This window comes from Pinus tabuliformis, chromosome 3_2 (genome assembly GCF_031772625.1).
Source record: "Pinus tabuliformis cultivar Carrire ecotype Pingquan chromosome 3_2, CPIR1, whole genome shotgun sequence".
NCBI classification, from domain to species: domain Eukaryota; kingdom Viridiplantae; phylum Streptophyta; class Pinopsida; order Pinales; family Pinaceae; genus Pinus; species Pinus tabuliformis.
The window spans coordinates 1114005014-1114022141 of record NC_142302.1 but is presented as its reverse complement, the minus strand read 5'-3'; the positions used below and the strand labels follow the sequence as shown (position 1 = coordinate 1114022141).

Here is a 17128-nt window from a genome sequence, read left to right as displayed (position 1 = left end):
ACATTGATTGTGGAGATGAGGAAGAAAAGGATCAAGAAACATCAAAAGAAGAGTATATACACTAGGAACAAATGCTAGAGAAAGAAGAAATGAATCCGACCATATGTTGTAAAGCATTGGAAAGAATTACCACTCCTAAAAATCTCAAGATAGAAGGACATATCGAGAAGAAAAAGGTTCAATAAGTGAAAGATCACATCAAGAAAGAAAAAATGAATTCGACCATATCTTGTAATGCATTGGACGGAATTACCACTCTTCAAACTATCAATATAGAAGGGCATATCAAGAAGAAAAATGTTCAAGAATTGAAAGATCACATCGAATCTCAAGAAATCAATCCAACCATATCGTGTAATGCATTGGAAGAAATCACCACTCCTCAAACTATCAAGATAGAAGTACATATCAAGAAGAAAAAGGTAAGAGTGTTGATTGACTCGGGCAGTACCCATAATTTTGTTGATTGTAAGATAACCAAGGAATTGAATTGCTTCCTATATCCAGCATCGGAGTGTCAAGTGATGGTTGCAAGTGGAGGAACCATAAATTGCTCTAGAAAGTGCATAATATCAAGCTATCCATGGGAGAATATGTATTGAATAGCACAATGGCTTCCATTCCAATGGGTGGTGCTGATGTTTTACTAGGAGTCCAATGGCTACAATCTTTGGGTACAATAGCTTTTAATTTTCAAGAACTTTTCTTGAAATTTTTTTGGGAAGGAAAGGAAGTTGAATTGAGGGGTATCGAAGGAAAACCTGGAAAGATAATCAACTCTAACATCATGACAAAGCTTCTAAATAAAGAACAACGGGGTGTAATTGCACAATTATGTTCACTAGAGGATCCCACATCGAAATCATGTATTTCTCCAAATCTCCAAAACATTTTGGACAATCATTCCAAGATATTTGAGACTCCGAAAGGCCTCCCACCTATTTTTGATCATGATCATGCTATTCATTTGATTCCATGAAGTGTTCCTCCAAACATCAGGCCTTACATATATCCACATGCCCAAAGGAGTGGGAACTCATTCAAAATTTGCGGAAGGTCCTAGTTCAAATAGTGTTGCGAGAACTTGACAAAGAAGGAAAAATAATATTGGAACCTGAAGTAGTCCTAGAACCAAGAAATCGAAAGCTACGAAATAGATCAATTTCAAAGTATCTCATCAAGTGGAAGAACTTACCCACTGAAGATTCCACATGGGAGGACAATAATTTATATAGAAGCATCAAGAACTACTCAAGTGTTGAGGGCAACACTTTTTGAAGGAGAGGGGCATGTTAGGTCCCTATACTTCTAGTTTAATCCCTTACTATTATTAGTACAACCCCTTTATTATATTGTTGTACCCATGTAATCCCCAAATTGTTATTATTGTGCCCCATAGAAGCCCACTATTGTTATTATTGTGCCCTTACATTATTATTGTTATGTCAGCTCTGGTTATATTATGACCCCTTGAACTCCTATATATAGAAAGGAGATCTTGTAATTTGTATCATCCAAGAATTATTCATTCGTGTAATGTAAAGGATGTTGTCCCCTTAAAGAGGCTTATTTCTAAGGCATTGATCTATCTTTTCTATCTTTTTGTGAGCTGGTTTCATAACACATTACCAAAAAAAAAAAAAAAATTTAATAGGTTTCTTTTCTTATGCAAATAACCATGCTTAGCACAAATAAATTTCTTTACATATATCACCTTTCCCTATTAGGTTAATTGTTTCTATCCATTCAACCTTCATTCCTCTAATTAGAGCATTTTTCAGAACTTCTTTAGGTAGAGTGGTGTATGGTGATCTTTGCAAGTTATATTGGAACCTCTCAATATATTTCTCCAAAGTTTCATCTTCCTTAAATTTCATTTTGAATATTTATTCCTTTAAGTCTCAAGATCGGCAATAATCTTGATATTTAGTAAGGAAGGCTTGTTTCATTTGGTCCCATGAGTTAATAGTACCACCCCCTAATCCCACAAACCAAAGAAGTATTTCTTGCTTTAAAGTGTAAGGGAATAGATTTAGTTCATGAGGGTTAGTGGTATAATCATATTCCCAATATAAAACGTCAAATTAAAATATAAATGCATCTGGGTCTTCAAAGGCTATCCCATGAGAATTTGAAATATTTTGAAGTGGAATAGCCTTCATACGTCCATTAGTTTGCAGATCGACAATAGGGTATTCTATAGTCAAGGTTTGTGTGCCAGATACCTTCCCTTCCATTTGGTTAGAAATCTGCTAGTATCCTTCAAGAATGTCAAAATCAAGAGGTACTAACCGAAAGAGACCAGTATGATCATGAGACCCTAAACCTGGTCTAGGTCTTATAACACTACTCGAATTGGGAATTTCAATTCCTTCCTTCGCAATGGGTATTGCTCGAAATTCCTACTCAGTGGGTTGAGGATATGGTTCGCTCGTCTCACATTCCTCTTCCTTTAAATTTCAAGAGTGCCCCTCAGTCTTTCTAAAAGGATCAAGATGCCTATTTGCTAAATCTTGAAAGCTCTGCTCTGACCCTACAATTTTGTCATGAATCTCTGCATTAGGTACAACATAATATTCTACCACTATAGGGGAAATAATAGCATATCTCTTATTAGATACCGTTCGGGCACCTACTGAGGCCTTATGTTTTTCCCTTTGAATGATTTCATTGATAAAGGTCATTCGCCAAAGGCCAACTTGACCTTGGCTTTTAGTACTTTTTGAAGTGGATTTTTGATCTATTTTTGTTTAGTTCCTACCTCGAGTATTCTTCCTAGTCATAAATGCTAAAAATCCTAAATCTATCAACTCAGGGAAAACACCACCATAAGTTTTTTTTTACCAGGGTGTGTGCATAGTTTTTACCTTTCGTGTTCAATATTCAATTGTCAGAAAATTAGATATGCAACTAAATATAGTGGTACTCTCCTTTGAAAACCTCCCCGGCAACGATGCAAAATGTTGGGACAATTTATTAATCTCAAGGAAAAATCTGAGCAACCTCTTCTACTTTTGTGTGTCCCCTCTTTCCTATTCTTTTCCCTTTTTGAGGAAGAAAGACGGGCCACTGTCTCTAACTGTCTAAGGAGTTATGTAACTATTTCATTTATTTTAACAAACTATTTAAATTTCTTAATAAAAAAATAACAATAAGTTTTGTCTTTCCAGCCTTAATCCTTTAACAAACTGGGTTAAACAAAGTAATTTATTTTAAAATAATACATAAAACTTGGTAAGAAAAATAAATGTTTGTACAGCATAGGTGTTACAATATCCCTCAACTAGAACTTACAAAATATTACATAAAATATAATTATATTTCGTTTTCCATATCTCTTCTTTGGATGAACTTTCCTTATCTTTACAAACAAACCATCTAATTAAAAAAATCTTTCAAATCCATTTAAATGTAATCAACGCCTAAATATTAAAACAAATTCTTAAAATAAACACTATACCTATAATATTATAAGGAATAATCCCATTCCAATAAACATAAGAATGACAAATCACACCACTAGCTGATCCGTGGATCACACACAGCATGAAAGCATCAAAATATATGCGTTGCTATGTTATGCTTTATAGTAAAACTAGGATAATTAAGAATTGAATTGAATTGAATTTTTAGAATATTTTGAAATCGATTAAATAGAATTGAGGAAAATAAAATTGACCTCATTCCTGTCGGTCCAATTTAATTTCAAAATATTTTCAATGTTTAAGAAAGCAAAAAGAGATCCGCGAAGAATTCTGACCAACTGTTAGCAACTCGGAAAAAGGATGGACAATGTAATTGAACAATTCATTTTCTCGAAATACTATCATTAGGCTCTTTGTTTGTACTAGATCTTTCCTGCTGCTTCGTACGTTGTTCTTTCTTTTCCGAAAACGTATTATTTCTAATACTGGATGTTTTTCAGAGCTGGTTTCTATTACTGGAATGTTTTCAGAATATATCCCTTTTCTCTGGTTAACAAAATCAAAATTAAAGCAAAGAGGGACAAGTGTTCTTTTAATGGTGCCTCTCTTTCCTAATAAATTTTAAACCGTCTAATTCCACGTCTTCATTGACAACATTACCACCATGTCTACAGCTCTGTATGCAACTACTTTCCCTCTGAAACACTAACTTTTGATATACGTTACGTTCAGATGAGGTGTTCTGCAGAAAAACCCTTCAACAGTACTCAACTACAAAGCAATGATGTCACCATTTCAGAATATATCCTCGGCGCAATTTGCAATTTGTGTGCGAAGATGATGTGGATTATAAACAACAAAAAAATGTATACCGCTACCCACTGTCATGTACACCATAAAAACAAACTATTCGATTCGGTGTGATGTACATCATAAAAGCAAAGATATGATCAGAGACATGCAACTGTAATATGAGAATTTGAATAAAATGGTGTTGTTAATTGTTATTAGCTGACATACCCTATCTTTAAGAATTAGAAACTGCCAATGAAATGGGGACACAAATTTTTAAGCGGAAATAAAATATGATAACACACTTGGTGTTAAAAATATGATGATAATGGCATGGCCTTACTTGACAACAATTCCCCATCCTTCATTTTCACAAAATAAATTTGTGCACCAATGTCGTTGTCCTCACACTTTAATGTTGCAGCCCCCACACAACGTCTATGCAGATGGCTCACCGTCTATTTCACGTGGCCGATCCAGGTGGAAAGACTCCGATGTCGTTGTCGTTGTCCCCACACATTAATGTTGGAGCCCCCACACAACGTCACTGCTGATGGGCTGACCTTGCGTGGCCGACCCAACAGGAAAGACTCCATCCAATTCAATAGCTTAGGAATTAAAATTGGCAGGTAGCAAGCGAAGTACTTAGTGCGCTCCATGACCTGTCAAAATGAAATGAAATACGCTCGAAATGAAGTGAAATGCGGGGGAGGGAGCGGCGGGGGGAACGGGGCAGAATAAATGGGAGGTTGGTTTCAAGTTGGAGGCCTCAAGAGATCGGCATGGGCGGAGCCGGGAGGGGATTTGAACAACGCCCAACACGCTCATTGTCTGTCTCTGGAAACGATCTGTTGAGGAATCGTCCTTCGTGGAAAATCAAGAAAACAAATTAGAGTATTGGTAGGGATGGAAGTGGTAAGTGGCCACTACATGATCAAGAACCCCTCTCACTGGTTCGAATCGAATTGCATGGATAGATACGTCAGTTCGTCATATCCAATGTTGTCATCAGGGAGTATAAACATAGAGCTGTGGGAAGAAGACCTGTGGCCTGTCGACACAGAGGATGTTGATCTCGAGGATCGCAAAGATAAGAATTGTAACGACGGTCAATTTGAATCCTGGTCGTACGCCGGGCTCCGACATCATCGTCAATCGTCACCCGTTAACGTGCCTGACTGGAGCAAAATATTGGGAGTCGACAGCTGGAAAGAGCAGTACGCCGATGCCGACGATTTCGACATGGCCGGCCACGAGGAGGAGAGGCTGCCACCGCCACCGCACGAGTACCTGGCCAGGGAGCACGCCCGCTGTCGGATTTTTAATACATCTTCCATCTGGCTAGGTGTCACGCCCCTACACCTGCGGTAGTCTTCCAACCGCTTATAGCGAGGTGCGGCACCACCGAACGCTTTCTTTTTAACAATACTAACATTCGTGGACTACGCCTACTCCAATATTAACATACTTAGTTTGTGTTTTGCAACCAAGTAAAAGCATTATCCTTTATACTTTAATGAAGCCCATACTCATTCATTATCCATATGCAATTAACCGAGAACATCAACAATTGCAAACAAGTATAAAGGGGAGGGGCAACTCCCCGTAATGTGAGTCTGCCTGACAATTTTATTAAGAATATCAAATTACAATACAACAGTGTGTCTTGGCTGAACCAAGTCTCGCACTTAACCAATTTTTACAAAAGACAGGCCACCTGCCTTTTACAACATGTTCTGCACCCTTGCACGAAGGGAGGTGCTCACCCGAGCCACCCAAGATCCCTTAGCCAAGTCCTGCATAAAACCGTGTACAAAAATCCACTCACACATGGCACTCCTTGCCAACCATCACATAAGACAAAACCTGCACAACTTCCCAAGTCTAATGCGCATGAGGTATGCGCATTTCCTTAACCAAACTGTGCACTCCTCTTTGCCTTACGAAGGTATATGAGCGAAAGACTTATGTTCAAATGAGCCTCCTCACATGTCATATATATATGCAATGTACATGGGTTTTACATGGGGTGTGCAGCCCCATGGCCGACCCCATAAACCCATCATACATGCCCATATGCACCATTAAACAAGTCAGCTTTCATCCTTTAATCTGTCGCATATAAGTTCGCCCAACACTTAGTCGAATTTCTAAGTGTTGCACTTATCGTCGCATTTGTCGTGCACGGTTTCGTCGCATTTCCGTGTGCGCTCACCCGCCCGTGTGCGCTCACCCGCCCGCCGTGCAGCCTCGCCCGCCTGTCGTGGAGACCCGCCCGTCGGTCATGCAGCCCGCGCCCGCCCGTGCGCCCGCGCCCGCCCGTGCACGGTGACTTCGCCCGGCGCCCGCCCGTGCACGGTGACTTCGCCCGGCGCCCGAACGCGTCCGTAACCAAGGACCTTACATCCTCCTCCACCTGAAATCGTTGTCGTCCTCGACAACATACCATCCCGGTAGCTCTCCACCAAGATCGTCATCATCCACGATGTCGACCTTTCTACACAAGGTAAACATCCTTGCAACATATGTAGAACCATTGTCTCCATCATGTCTCGGCCTAGTGACCAACTGCCACCAAGCTCACCATACCAAAGTATGTATCTCCATAATCCATGCTCAGGTGCATGGAAACTCCATCCATCTCATCTGCAACATGCTGTCCATGTGTGTGTCTCCTCCATATGAAGAGATCATCTCATCAAACCGACTCTCGATGTGCCCCATTCAGGTCCATGAAGCCCTCTCCATCATCTGCAATGTGCCATCCTCAAGTCTCCAATCTTATCAACTCTTGATGTGCCCCATTCAGGTCCATGAAGTCCTCTTCATCATCTGCAATGTGCCATCCTCAAGTCTCCAATCTTATCAATTCTTGATGTGCCCCATTCAGGTCCATGAAGTCCTCTTCATCATCTGCAATGTGCCACCCACAAGTTCCCATGTCACACTAGCAAGTCCTCCTGCATAACATTCCTGCCCTAGCACTCCTCTTTGGATGTCCCTTGACATCTCTACAAGTGCTTCCACACAATGTCCTTGCATAGGTCTGCCATGCTCCATGTCTTCAAGTCTCCAACCTGATGTCCATGACTAAGTTGCCCATGTAGTCCAACCAAGTAGACACATCACAACATCTGGCCATCTCATCCAAGTCTTTGATCTTCGGTTTAGTGAACTCGGTCACCCAACCATCTCATCATCATCATGTCATGAGTCCCTTCACCATAGCTCCTGCACCAAAGCGTCCACCAAGACTACCTCTTGGTCTTGGCCATGAGAAGTCCACCCAAAACATCACAAGTGTATGCCCTCCAATCTGTCCATGAGTCATGTCGGGCACTTAGCCAATTCTCCATGTGGCTAAAGCATGACCCAATCCTCCACAACGATCATCATGTTCCTCCCTTGTCACGGGTCCTTGCACCTTTCATCATAAGGTCACAAGTAACCCCAACAAGTCCTGCAACAATCGACAACCCTTGCTTCTCCATACAAGGTCCCATCATAGTCATCCATGGTAAGATCCTCCATAGCATAGGAAAACTGGCTTTGCCCTTTCCTGCACATGGTCCATCTCCCAAATGCCCAAATGAAACACAAGTATCATCACTTACTTCATCATCATGAGGCTCCTCCATGTGAGTGACCTCATCCATACATGTTGACAAACTGCACGATCCTGGTTCAACTTGATCAGCCTCAAGTTCTTCCTCCATCGTAATCATGTCTGCAACATCTTCATCTACCACGGCTTCCTCTTCCTTGTTAGCACAATCTGCAACTTCATCTTGCTCTATTGTCCAACCAAGTTGAAGAAGTTCTTCCTCAGCTTCAACCTTCCTCTTCAAGGCTAGGAGATGCCTCACTTCCTTCTGTCTTATCTCGAGCTCCTTGAATTCTGCTTCAATCAAGTCTACTTCCTTTGCAAGTCGAAGAGCTTCCCCTCTATCAGGAATCCCTTCCTTAACCAAGGCATGGAGAGCATCCTTTGTTTCAAACAACCTTTTGCCATATTCTACAAATCCTTGTTTTACTCTTTCTGACTCTTCAAGTAGACTCCCTTCGAATTCTTCGAAGGATGCATAACCCAATTTTTGCAAGATAGACATCTTTACCAAGTCACCTGCAACCTGAACCGGCCCTTGTTTCACATCGTGTGAAACGGTTTCCTTCACCTGCAAGTACTCTTGTCACTGTCACGAGCAACCTTTGCTTACCAGCTCCAACCGAGCTCTGATACCAACTGTCACGCCCCTACACCTGCGGTAGTCTTCCAACCGCTTGTAGCGAGGTGCGGCACCACCGAACGCTTTCTTTTTAACAATACTAACATTCGTAGACTACGCCTACTCCAATATTAACATACTTAGTTTGTGTTTTGCAACCAAGTAAAAGCATTATCCTTTATACTTTAATGAAGCCCATACTCATTCATTATCCATATGCAATTAACCAAGAACATCAACAATTGCAAACAAGTATAAAGGGGAGGGGCAACTCCCCGTAATGTGAGTCTGCCCGACAATTTTATTAAGAATATCAGATTACAATACAACAGTGTGTCTTGGCCGAACCAAGTCTCACACTTAACCAATTTTTACAAAAGACAGGCCACCTGCCTTTTACAACATGTTCTGCACCCTTGCACGAAGGGAGGTGCTCACCCGAGCCACCCAACATCCCTTAGCCAAGTCCTGCATAAAACTGTGTACAAAAATCCACTCACACATGGCACTCCTTGCCAACCATCACATAAGACAAAACCTGCACAACTTCCCAAGTCTAATGCGCATGAGGTATGTGCATTTCCTTAACCAAACTGCGCAATCCTCTTTGCCTTACGAAGGTATATGAGCGAAAGACTTATGTTCAAATGAGCCTCCTCACATGTCATATATATATGCAATGTACATGGGTTTTACATGGGGTGTGCAGCCCCATGGCCGACCCCATAAACCCATCATACATGCCCATATGCACCATTAAACAAGTCGGCTTTCATCCTTTAATCCGTCGCATATAAGTTCGCCCAACACTTAGTCGAATTTCTAAGTGTTGCACTTATCGTCGCATTGTCGTGCACGGTTTCGTCGCATTTCCGTGTGCGCTCACCCGCCCGTCGTGCAGACCCGCCCGCCTGTCGTGCAGACCCGCCCACCGTGCAGCCTCGCCCGCCCGCCGTGCAGCCTCGCCCGCCTGTCGTGCAGACCCGCCCACCAGTCGTGCAGCTCGCGCCCGCCCGTGCGCCCGCGCCCGCCCGTGCGGCCGCGCCCGCTCGTGCGCCCGTGCACGGTGACTTCGCCCGGCGCCTGAACGCGTCCGTAACCAAGGACCTTACACTAGGGGTCGGGCTGAAGAGCCGAGACATGAACTGTGTTCGAAACGCGGTGTGGCAGCAAACCGGATTTCATGGCTGAAAATTAACCGTCTTCCTCTAAATTGAATGAGAAGGAAAGATCTTTCGCCGTGAAATAGGTATCTTTAAAGGGAAAGATCTTTTTTTGTATAATTATTTTTGCTTTATTGCACGAATGATAAATTTTGTATGGTTCCAGATCTTTCTTTGTATAGTTATTTTTGCTTTATTGCATGAATGATGAATTTTGTATAGTTCCAGGCTCCCAGTTAAGGAGATCCTCACTGGTTTCTGATACATAGATTCCGAAGAATATTTCACAATTCCGAAGTCTTTCAGGGTTGGAGTTGTTATTTTGTCGCGAATGGAAACGTTCATATATGGCTAATTTCGCTAATCGGGCATTTCAATTAATAATTAACCTAAAAAATACATTACATAAATTATTCAGTGTATAGTTAGTTTCAGAGTACTATGTCCCACCTTCTTCGTTACATTTTATGTTGGGAATTTCTCATAATTCCAAACAAAAATAATGAACAGAGAATAATGCTCTGTTTTTACTCACAGGATCTTAGCACAGGGAAGCATAAAATTGTTTGGGAGAAGAACAAAGTTTTTCATTTCTCGTAATTCCAAACAAAAATAATGAACAGAGAATAATGCTCTGTTTTTACTCACAGGATCTTAGCACAGGGAAGCATAAAATTGTTTGGGAGAAGAACAAAGTTTTTCACACACATAAAAACTTTGTATTAATTAATAAAACTGCCTGATACAAAAGGATCTTCCTCTTAACAAAGGGATTACACCAGGAACACTTCAGTGCCACACAAAAAAAAATTACTGTCTCCTTGAAAATTTACTGTCTCTACTTTGAAATTTTACACTGCTGTGTGTAAAAATTTCTTACATTACATTCACTGCTGTGTGAAAAACAAAACACTTTGTTCTTGCTGGAAAATCAACACACTGCTGTGTACATTTGCGCTGCTGCGTCTCCCTTACACTTCAACGAACAACATCAAAAAACATTCACACTACTGTGTGAGAACTTTTTCTTTACTCACTCCTTGCTCACTCGCTGCTGCGTTTCACTTCATCTTCTCAACAAAAACAAATTACACTCGCGCTGCTGTGCATATGCATTTCATTGCATTTTCAAATTCGCACTGCGTGCTCCCCTTCGTTTCTCAAAATGAACAACAAACAGAAACATTACATTCACTTATTCAATGAACAACAAAACAGGGCATTCGCTGCTGCATACATTCCCTTTCATTCACTCTTCTATGCTGCTGCGCTTTTTTTTTTTTCACCTTACATTATATTTCACTTGCGCTGCTGCGCATTCCCTTCCTGTTTTCTCTCAACGAGCAACCACAAAACATAACACACGCTGTTGCGTGCTCCCTCTCATTTTTCAATGAACAACTACACCATTACAATCGCACTGTTGTGCATAAAAATTTCTCCTTGGCGCTGCTGCGTCTACCCTCCTTACATTGCATATGCAACTGCAACTAAAACTAAAACATAACAATACGTTTTCCTATGCCATACTCCCATAATTAATAAAATTAAAAACTTACCTACATTTACCAACCCCGTAGTAAATTTCATTAAATTACTTTGCTGACAAAACCGGCGGTCAACAGGAATTCACTTCACGTCAAGTTCATGAATTACACCATGGTGCAGGTCTGTACGCAACCGTTGATTTCATCGGACGGTTGTCAAACCATATCGCGCGGACTTATTTGCTGAACATTACCCTCCGGGAAGAAACCACTTTTGCAAAACTGCCAGCCACGTGTCAGCTGGTGAATGTTATCGCTGCCCCTCCGGAGAATACCGCTGCTTGGTGGAAAGCGGTGCGATAAGCTCATGACGGTTTTCCGGGAAGAAACGCTGTTTGCAGTCGCTGTGAGTGATGCCGGATCCCGGCATGCACCGCAGTTGAAATTATTATTTCAACACTCCCCTTTAATTTCAACTGCTGGGTTATCAGTCATACCTAGACATTTCATCAAAAATTCAAAACTTTTCTGCCTATTCGTATCAGCTTTCCTTTCATCGCTTTTACTGTTGTGCTCAGGCACTCCAATCAATCCCGAGCCACAAAATTGTGCCTAGTTACTGTTCTTGAGAATAAGAGTACTATCTTTGTAGTTGGCTATATGCATTGGGGCATGATCTGCACTTGTGCTTTCTGGGAAAATCAGTGGGTCATTTGCTCTCAGTTCCTTAGATGTTCCTTCAGATTCCATAGCAGCTGCAAAAGTATTCTGATCATTATGTAATATCCTCTTTCTCTCTGCCTCAGACAAGATTTCCAACCTTTGCATCTCCAAGCTATCCTGCAACCTTTTCTTCTCTGCTCTTATGGCAGATTTAATTCCATATCTCTCCCCTATAAGAAGATCTTCAAGGGACTTCAATTCCTTTCTCCCATTCATGGGAAGAATGACTGTTAATATAGTTTAGCAAGGATTTCATAAGGACCCGTTCACTAATAGCTTCAACGATAATGATCAAGAATTACAGGCTCCCCCTCCTTTTGGCAGAGTCTTCTAAAAAAAAGAAGCTTAGATTGGCTGGAGAGCTCGAGGGACATTCGGACTGTATTTCCTGCCTTCTCCATACTTGTGTAACTTTCTTATTTTGCATGGTTCTAGCTTGTGTAAGAGCCCATGTTAAGTTACAATCTCATGCCATATGACCAATGTTATGACACTGGAAGCATTCTACATTGTTCATGAATAAGATTTCATGATTTTTTCCTGTAAAATTGTTTCTTGGAGGTTGTCAGGAACTATAACATCTATCTCTATGAGATGCTTTATGGTCTTTTGCCATATGACCAAAGTTTGAACAAGAATAACAATAACCAAAAAATGAACTTTGGTATCTGGGAGATGGAGGTTTCCTTGATGTACTTCTGAAGCCTTTCTGCCATGAGATCCTTTGATGATAACCATTGCCTCTTACCTCTTTGACATCATCTACATTTCTTTTTGGAGCTGGTTTTCTACTTGGAGCAAGATTTCTTCTTGGAATAGGATTTCTTCTATTGTAGCCTTGATTTTTCTCCTTGCCTTTGCTAGAACTGGGGGCATCACCATTTATTTCTAGCTTCTTCACATCTCTTTTGCTTAAAGCATTTTCATTCTTGTTTGAGGGTTCACCTGCATACCCGAGTCATGATTTATCAGATGGACATCTATGATAGCTGAGCATGTCATCCAAGGTTTGAGAGCTCTTCATGATTTTGTTCATCCCTTCAACCTTTTTTCTGAGCAGGATAATCTCTTCTTCCAATTTTTCACACTCATTATTCTTCTTTGCAATTTGTTCCTCAGTTTCTTCCTTGCTACGAGTAGCTTCAGCTACTACTATTTTGAGGGAGATGATATCTGACTTCATTTTGAAGATTTCTTCATTCTTTGCTTGACTGCTCTCCATTCTCTTCTCAGCTTCTTGTGCCTATTTCCTGGCTTCTTGTAATTGAGACTTAAGGGAGGAAACCTCTACCTTGTACTGACCAATCTCTTCTTCAAGTTTGTTCACGCTCTTGTGCCTTTGTTCAAGTTGACTTGACAAGGTATTTTCCTGCTTCTTTGCTTTATTCAATTGATTTGTCATGGATATGACTTCTTCATGATGCTTCCTTTTGCTTTGATGAAATTCCTTCTTAAGCTTGGCAAGCTCTTCATCCCTTTCTTGTACTTGAAGCTTGATGAGGTTAACTTTATTCCTTGTTTGATCTTGGTTACCAACTGGAGCTATCTTCTTAAGTGCCTCGTTTTCCTTTTTCAAATTGCTAATCTCTTCCATGGCAGTCATAAGTTGAGCGAGGAGTTCTTCTACAAAGTCCTTTTCATTCTTTTCATCTTCTAGGTCTTCTTTCAGCCTTGATGTCATCATTCTCATTTTCAGCTTCTATGATGAGTTCAGGATCTCCTTTTGGGTGAAGATCATGAAGTTTGTCCCATATATCTTTTGCTGATGAATATTTTCCTAGATTCGTCTTTACAGAATCAGGTAGCCCAATCAAGATTGTTTTTACTGCTTTTGCATTGTACTCCTTGGATTCTCTATCCATCATGCTATCATCAATCACTGATTCCCAAATTTCAATCCCTTGAGACTGTAAGAAAGTCCTCATTCTTGCTTTCCATATATTAAAGTCCCCATTGAGCCTTGGAGCCTCATCAAATTGATTGACTTCTATTTTAGTAGTAGAGGGAGACACATCCTTAGGAGGATTGGAGACTTTCTTCCTTGACCTCGCCATTTGTGTTCTAGCACTCTTAACTATGCTTCAAAAATACTTGGCTGTGTATTTAAAACCACTGACTGTATTCAACAGTAACACAAAAACTAGCTTGAGAAATACCTCGGATTTTTTGACTGAGTCTTCACTCTGTTAGAGAAGCTGCTGCAGCAAGAAACCCTTCCTTCAGCTTCTTTGACACCTTCAAAGAGCCTGGACAAGATCTGATACCATGTTGGGAATTTCTGGTAATTCCAAACAAAAATAATGAACAGAGAACAATGCTCTGTTTTTACTCACAGGATCTTAGCACAGGGAAGCATAAAATTGTTTGGGAGAAGAACAAAGTTTTTCACACACATAAAAACTTTGTATTAATTAATAAAACTTCCTGATAAAAAAGGATCTTCCTCTTAATAGAGTGATTACATCAAGAACACTTCATTGCCACACAAAAAAAATTACTTTGTCTCCTTGCAAATTTACTCTATCTCTGCTTTGAAATTTTACACTGCTGTGTGTAAAAATTTCTTACATTACATTCACTGCTGTGTGAAAAGCGAAACACTCTGTTCTTGCTGGAAAATCAACACACTGCTGTGTACATTTGTGCTGCTGCGTCTCGCTTACACTTCAACAAACAACATCAAAAAACATTCACACTGCTATGTGAGAACTTTTTCTTTACTCACTCCTTGCTCACGCGCTACTGCGTTTCACTTCGTCTTCTCAACAAAAACAAATTACACTCGCGCTGCTGCGCATATGCATTTCATTGCATTTTCAAATTTGCACTGCGTGCTCCCCTTCGTTTCTAAAAATGAACAACAAACATAAACATTACATTCGCTTATTCAATGAACAACAAAATAGGGCATTCACTGCTATGTACATTCCCTTTCATTCACTCTTCTATGCTGCTGCGTTTTTTTTTTTTACCTTACATTATATTTCACTTGCACTGTTGCGCATTCCCTTCCTGTTTTCTCTCAACGAGCAACCACAAAACATAACACACACTGCTGCGTGCTCCCTCTCATTTTTCAATGAACAACTACACCATTACAATCGCACTGCTGTGCATAAAAATTTCTCCTTGGCGCTACTGCGTCTACCCTCCTTACATTGCATATGCAACTAAAATGAAAACTAAAACATAACAATACGTTTTCATATGCCATACTCCCGTAATTAATAAAATTGACTTACCTACATTTACCAACCCCGTAGTGAATTTCATTAAATTACTTTGCTAACAAAACCGGCGGTCAACAGGAATTCACTTCACGTCAAGTTCATGAATTACACCATGGTGCAGGTCTGTACGCAACCGTTGATTTCATCAGATGGTTGTCAAACCATATCGCGCGGACTTATTTGTTGAACATTACCCTCCGGGAAGAAACCACTTTTGCAAAACTGCCAGCCACGTGTCAGCCGGTGAATGTTATCGCTGCCCCTCCGGAGAATACCGCTGCTTGGTGAAAAGTGGTGCGATAAGCTCATAACGGTTTTCTGGGAAGAAACGCTATTTGCAGTCGCTGCGAGTGATGCCGGATTCCGGCATGCACCGTAGTTGAAATTATCATTTCAACATTTTATCTATTTGTCTTCAATTTGGTGAACACACTGTAAAGTTCTTATAAAAAATATGGACAAATTTATTTAACCATGGTCGATGAAAATTATTATTTAATAAAAATAGAGCATCTTCTTTACGAACCTGGTGAGTAGGCAAAACTATTATTATAATTCTAATTAATTAATTAATTAATTTTATTCAATAATTGTGGCTAATCATAATGGGCCTATAGTTGAAGGGTACGCTTTTATCCCCATAGAGGGCTTATAGTTGACCTTTTTTTGAGGTTTCTCTCATAGATTTTCTAGGCACATATTTTACTCTGGTAGATCTGGTATTCTTATTATTGTTCTGGAATATTTTATGCCCCTTCTTACCTAACTAGGCCTTATTGTTCTCTCTCTTTTGTCTCATTCGTTGATATCAAATGCGAGCCTTCCTTATGGCTTCATCCATCGTCTTAGGATTATCAAATTCCAACCTCTCTTTCATAAAAATTGGTAGAATGCTAATGAAGCGTTCACCTTCGCCTTCTCTTCCCATATATAGGGAACATATCGTAACAAAGAGGTAACCTTAGTTACAAATTCATCCATGGACTGTGGTCTAATTTCAGGTCATGAAATTCCTTTGCCTTCTCATCATAAAACGTTTCAGTTAAATATTTATCTTTAAATTTTTTTTTGGAAGGTTTCCCAACTCTCTTCTTCCTCATCAATTCTCTAAGTTGTTTTGATTTCCTTTCACCATAGCATGTTTTTTCCCTGCAATTATTAAATAATTCCAATCTAGCCATTAAATTATCGTCATATTCATAGCTCTGAAAATACTTCTTCATATTAATTAACGAGGCCTCAACAACTTCTTCTACTTCTCCATCGAACAGTGGGGGCTTAATTTTTTTGAATTCACCTTGCAATTCAACTTTTGGTCTCTTGGCTGCCCTTCCATTAGAAGTATTAGCAAGTTCCCCCTCATTATCCATACGACCTTTTTCACTTTCTAGGTGATCCTCCTGCTGTTGTCGTGTATTATCTTGTTTCCATTTTCAAGACTGGGGTCTAGATTCCTTGGATTCTGCCGATCAGAGAGGCTTTTCATAATCCTTTTTTGTTCTAGCCTTACTCTCTCATTAGCCACTCTTAAATTCGTCATTTCAGTTCGCAGTGACTAGATTGTCTCTAAAAACATTGCATTAACATTTTGGGTACATTCTCCCAGCTGAACCCACATCTCCGGGCTAGCATCCACATGGGGTATGGATCTAGATCCCATTGAGGGCCCCCGAGGTGGGTTGACTCTAACTCCTCTCCTCATTTTGCTTCAACTAACTTTGTACACCTTGAACACTTTTGTCATTTACAGTTTTCCCACTAGTCACAGCGTTGTAACATGTGACTCTGATACCACTTGTAACCTATCTTTCTATAGAAACAAGAAATTTAATCGAAAAGTAACTTTTATCTATATCCATTTAATACATGATATATATATATATATATATATATGAACAACCACTTAATAAACATTTATCAACCTTGGGTTATGAGTTCATAGAAGAAATACTATTATGTTGACATTACAAGCTTTCATCGGTGCCTTAACCAAAGTTAGCTTGGTGTTGGTTACATACTTGTGGAACACTCTCAAAGGTAGGGTTATAACTTGCAGTTGTCGGTCAGTAGTGGATGGAAAGT

The 17128-nt window shown here is 40.2% G+C and overlaps 1 protein-coding gene across 1 annotated transcript; it reads left to right on the top strand.

Moving 5' to 3' along the window:
- Positions 1-5123: 5123 nt before the first annotated feature.
- LOC149184563 (uncharacterized) lies at positions 5124-9634 on the top strand. Its single transcript, XM_089415376.1, has 2 exons — positions 5124-5562; positions 9438-9634. Exons 1-2 carry the CDS (start codon positions 5124-5126, stop codon positions 9632-9634), a joined length of 636 nt encoding a protein of 211 aa, XP_089271502.1.
- Positions 9635-17128: the final 7494 nt, after the last annotated feature.

Bases quoted from the DNA above. Each gene is read 5' to 3' on its own strand.
- LOC149184563 (XM_089415376.1), top strand. From the start codon at position 5,124: ATGGAAGTGGTAAGTGGCCACTACATGATCAAGAACCCCTCTCACTGG. The intron at 5,563-9,437 runs GTGTCACGCCCC...CCCGCCCACCAG, and splicing joins TACATCTTCCATCTGGCTAG to TCGTGCAGCTCGCGCCCGCC.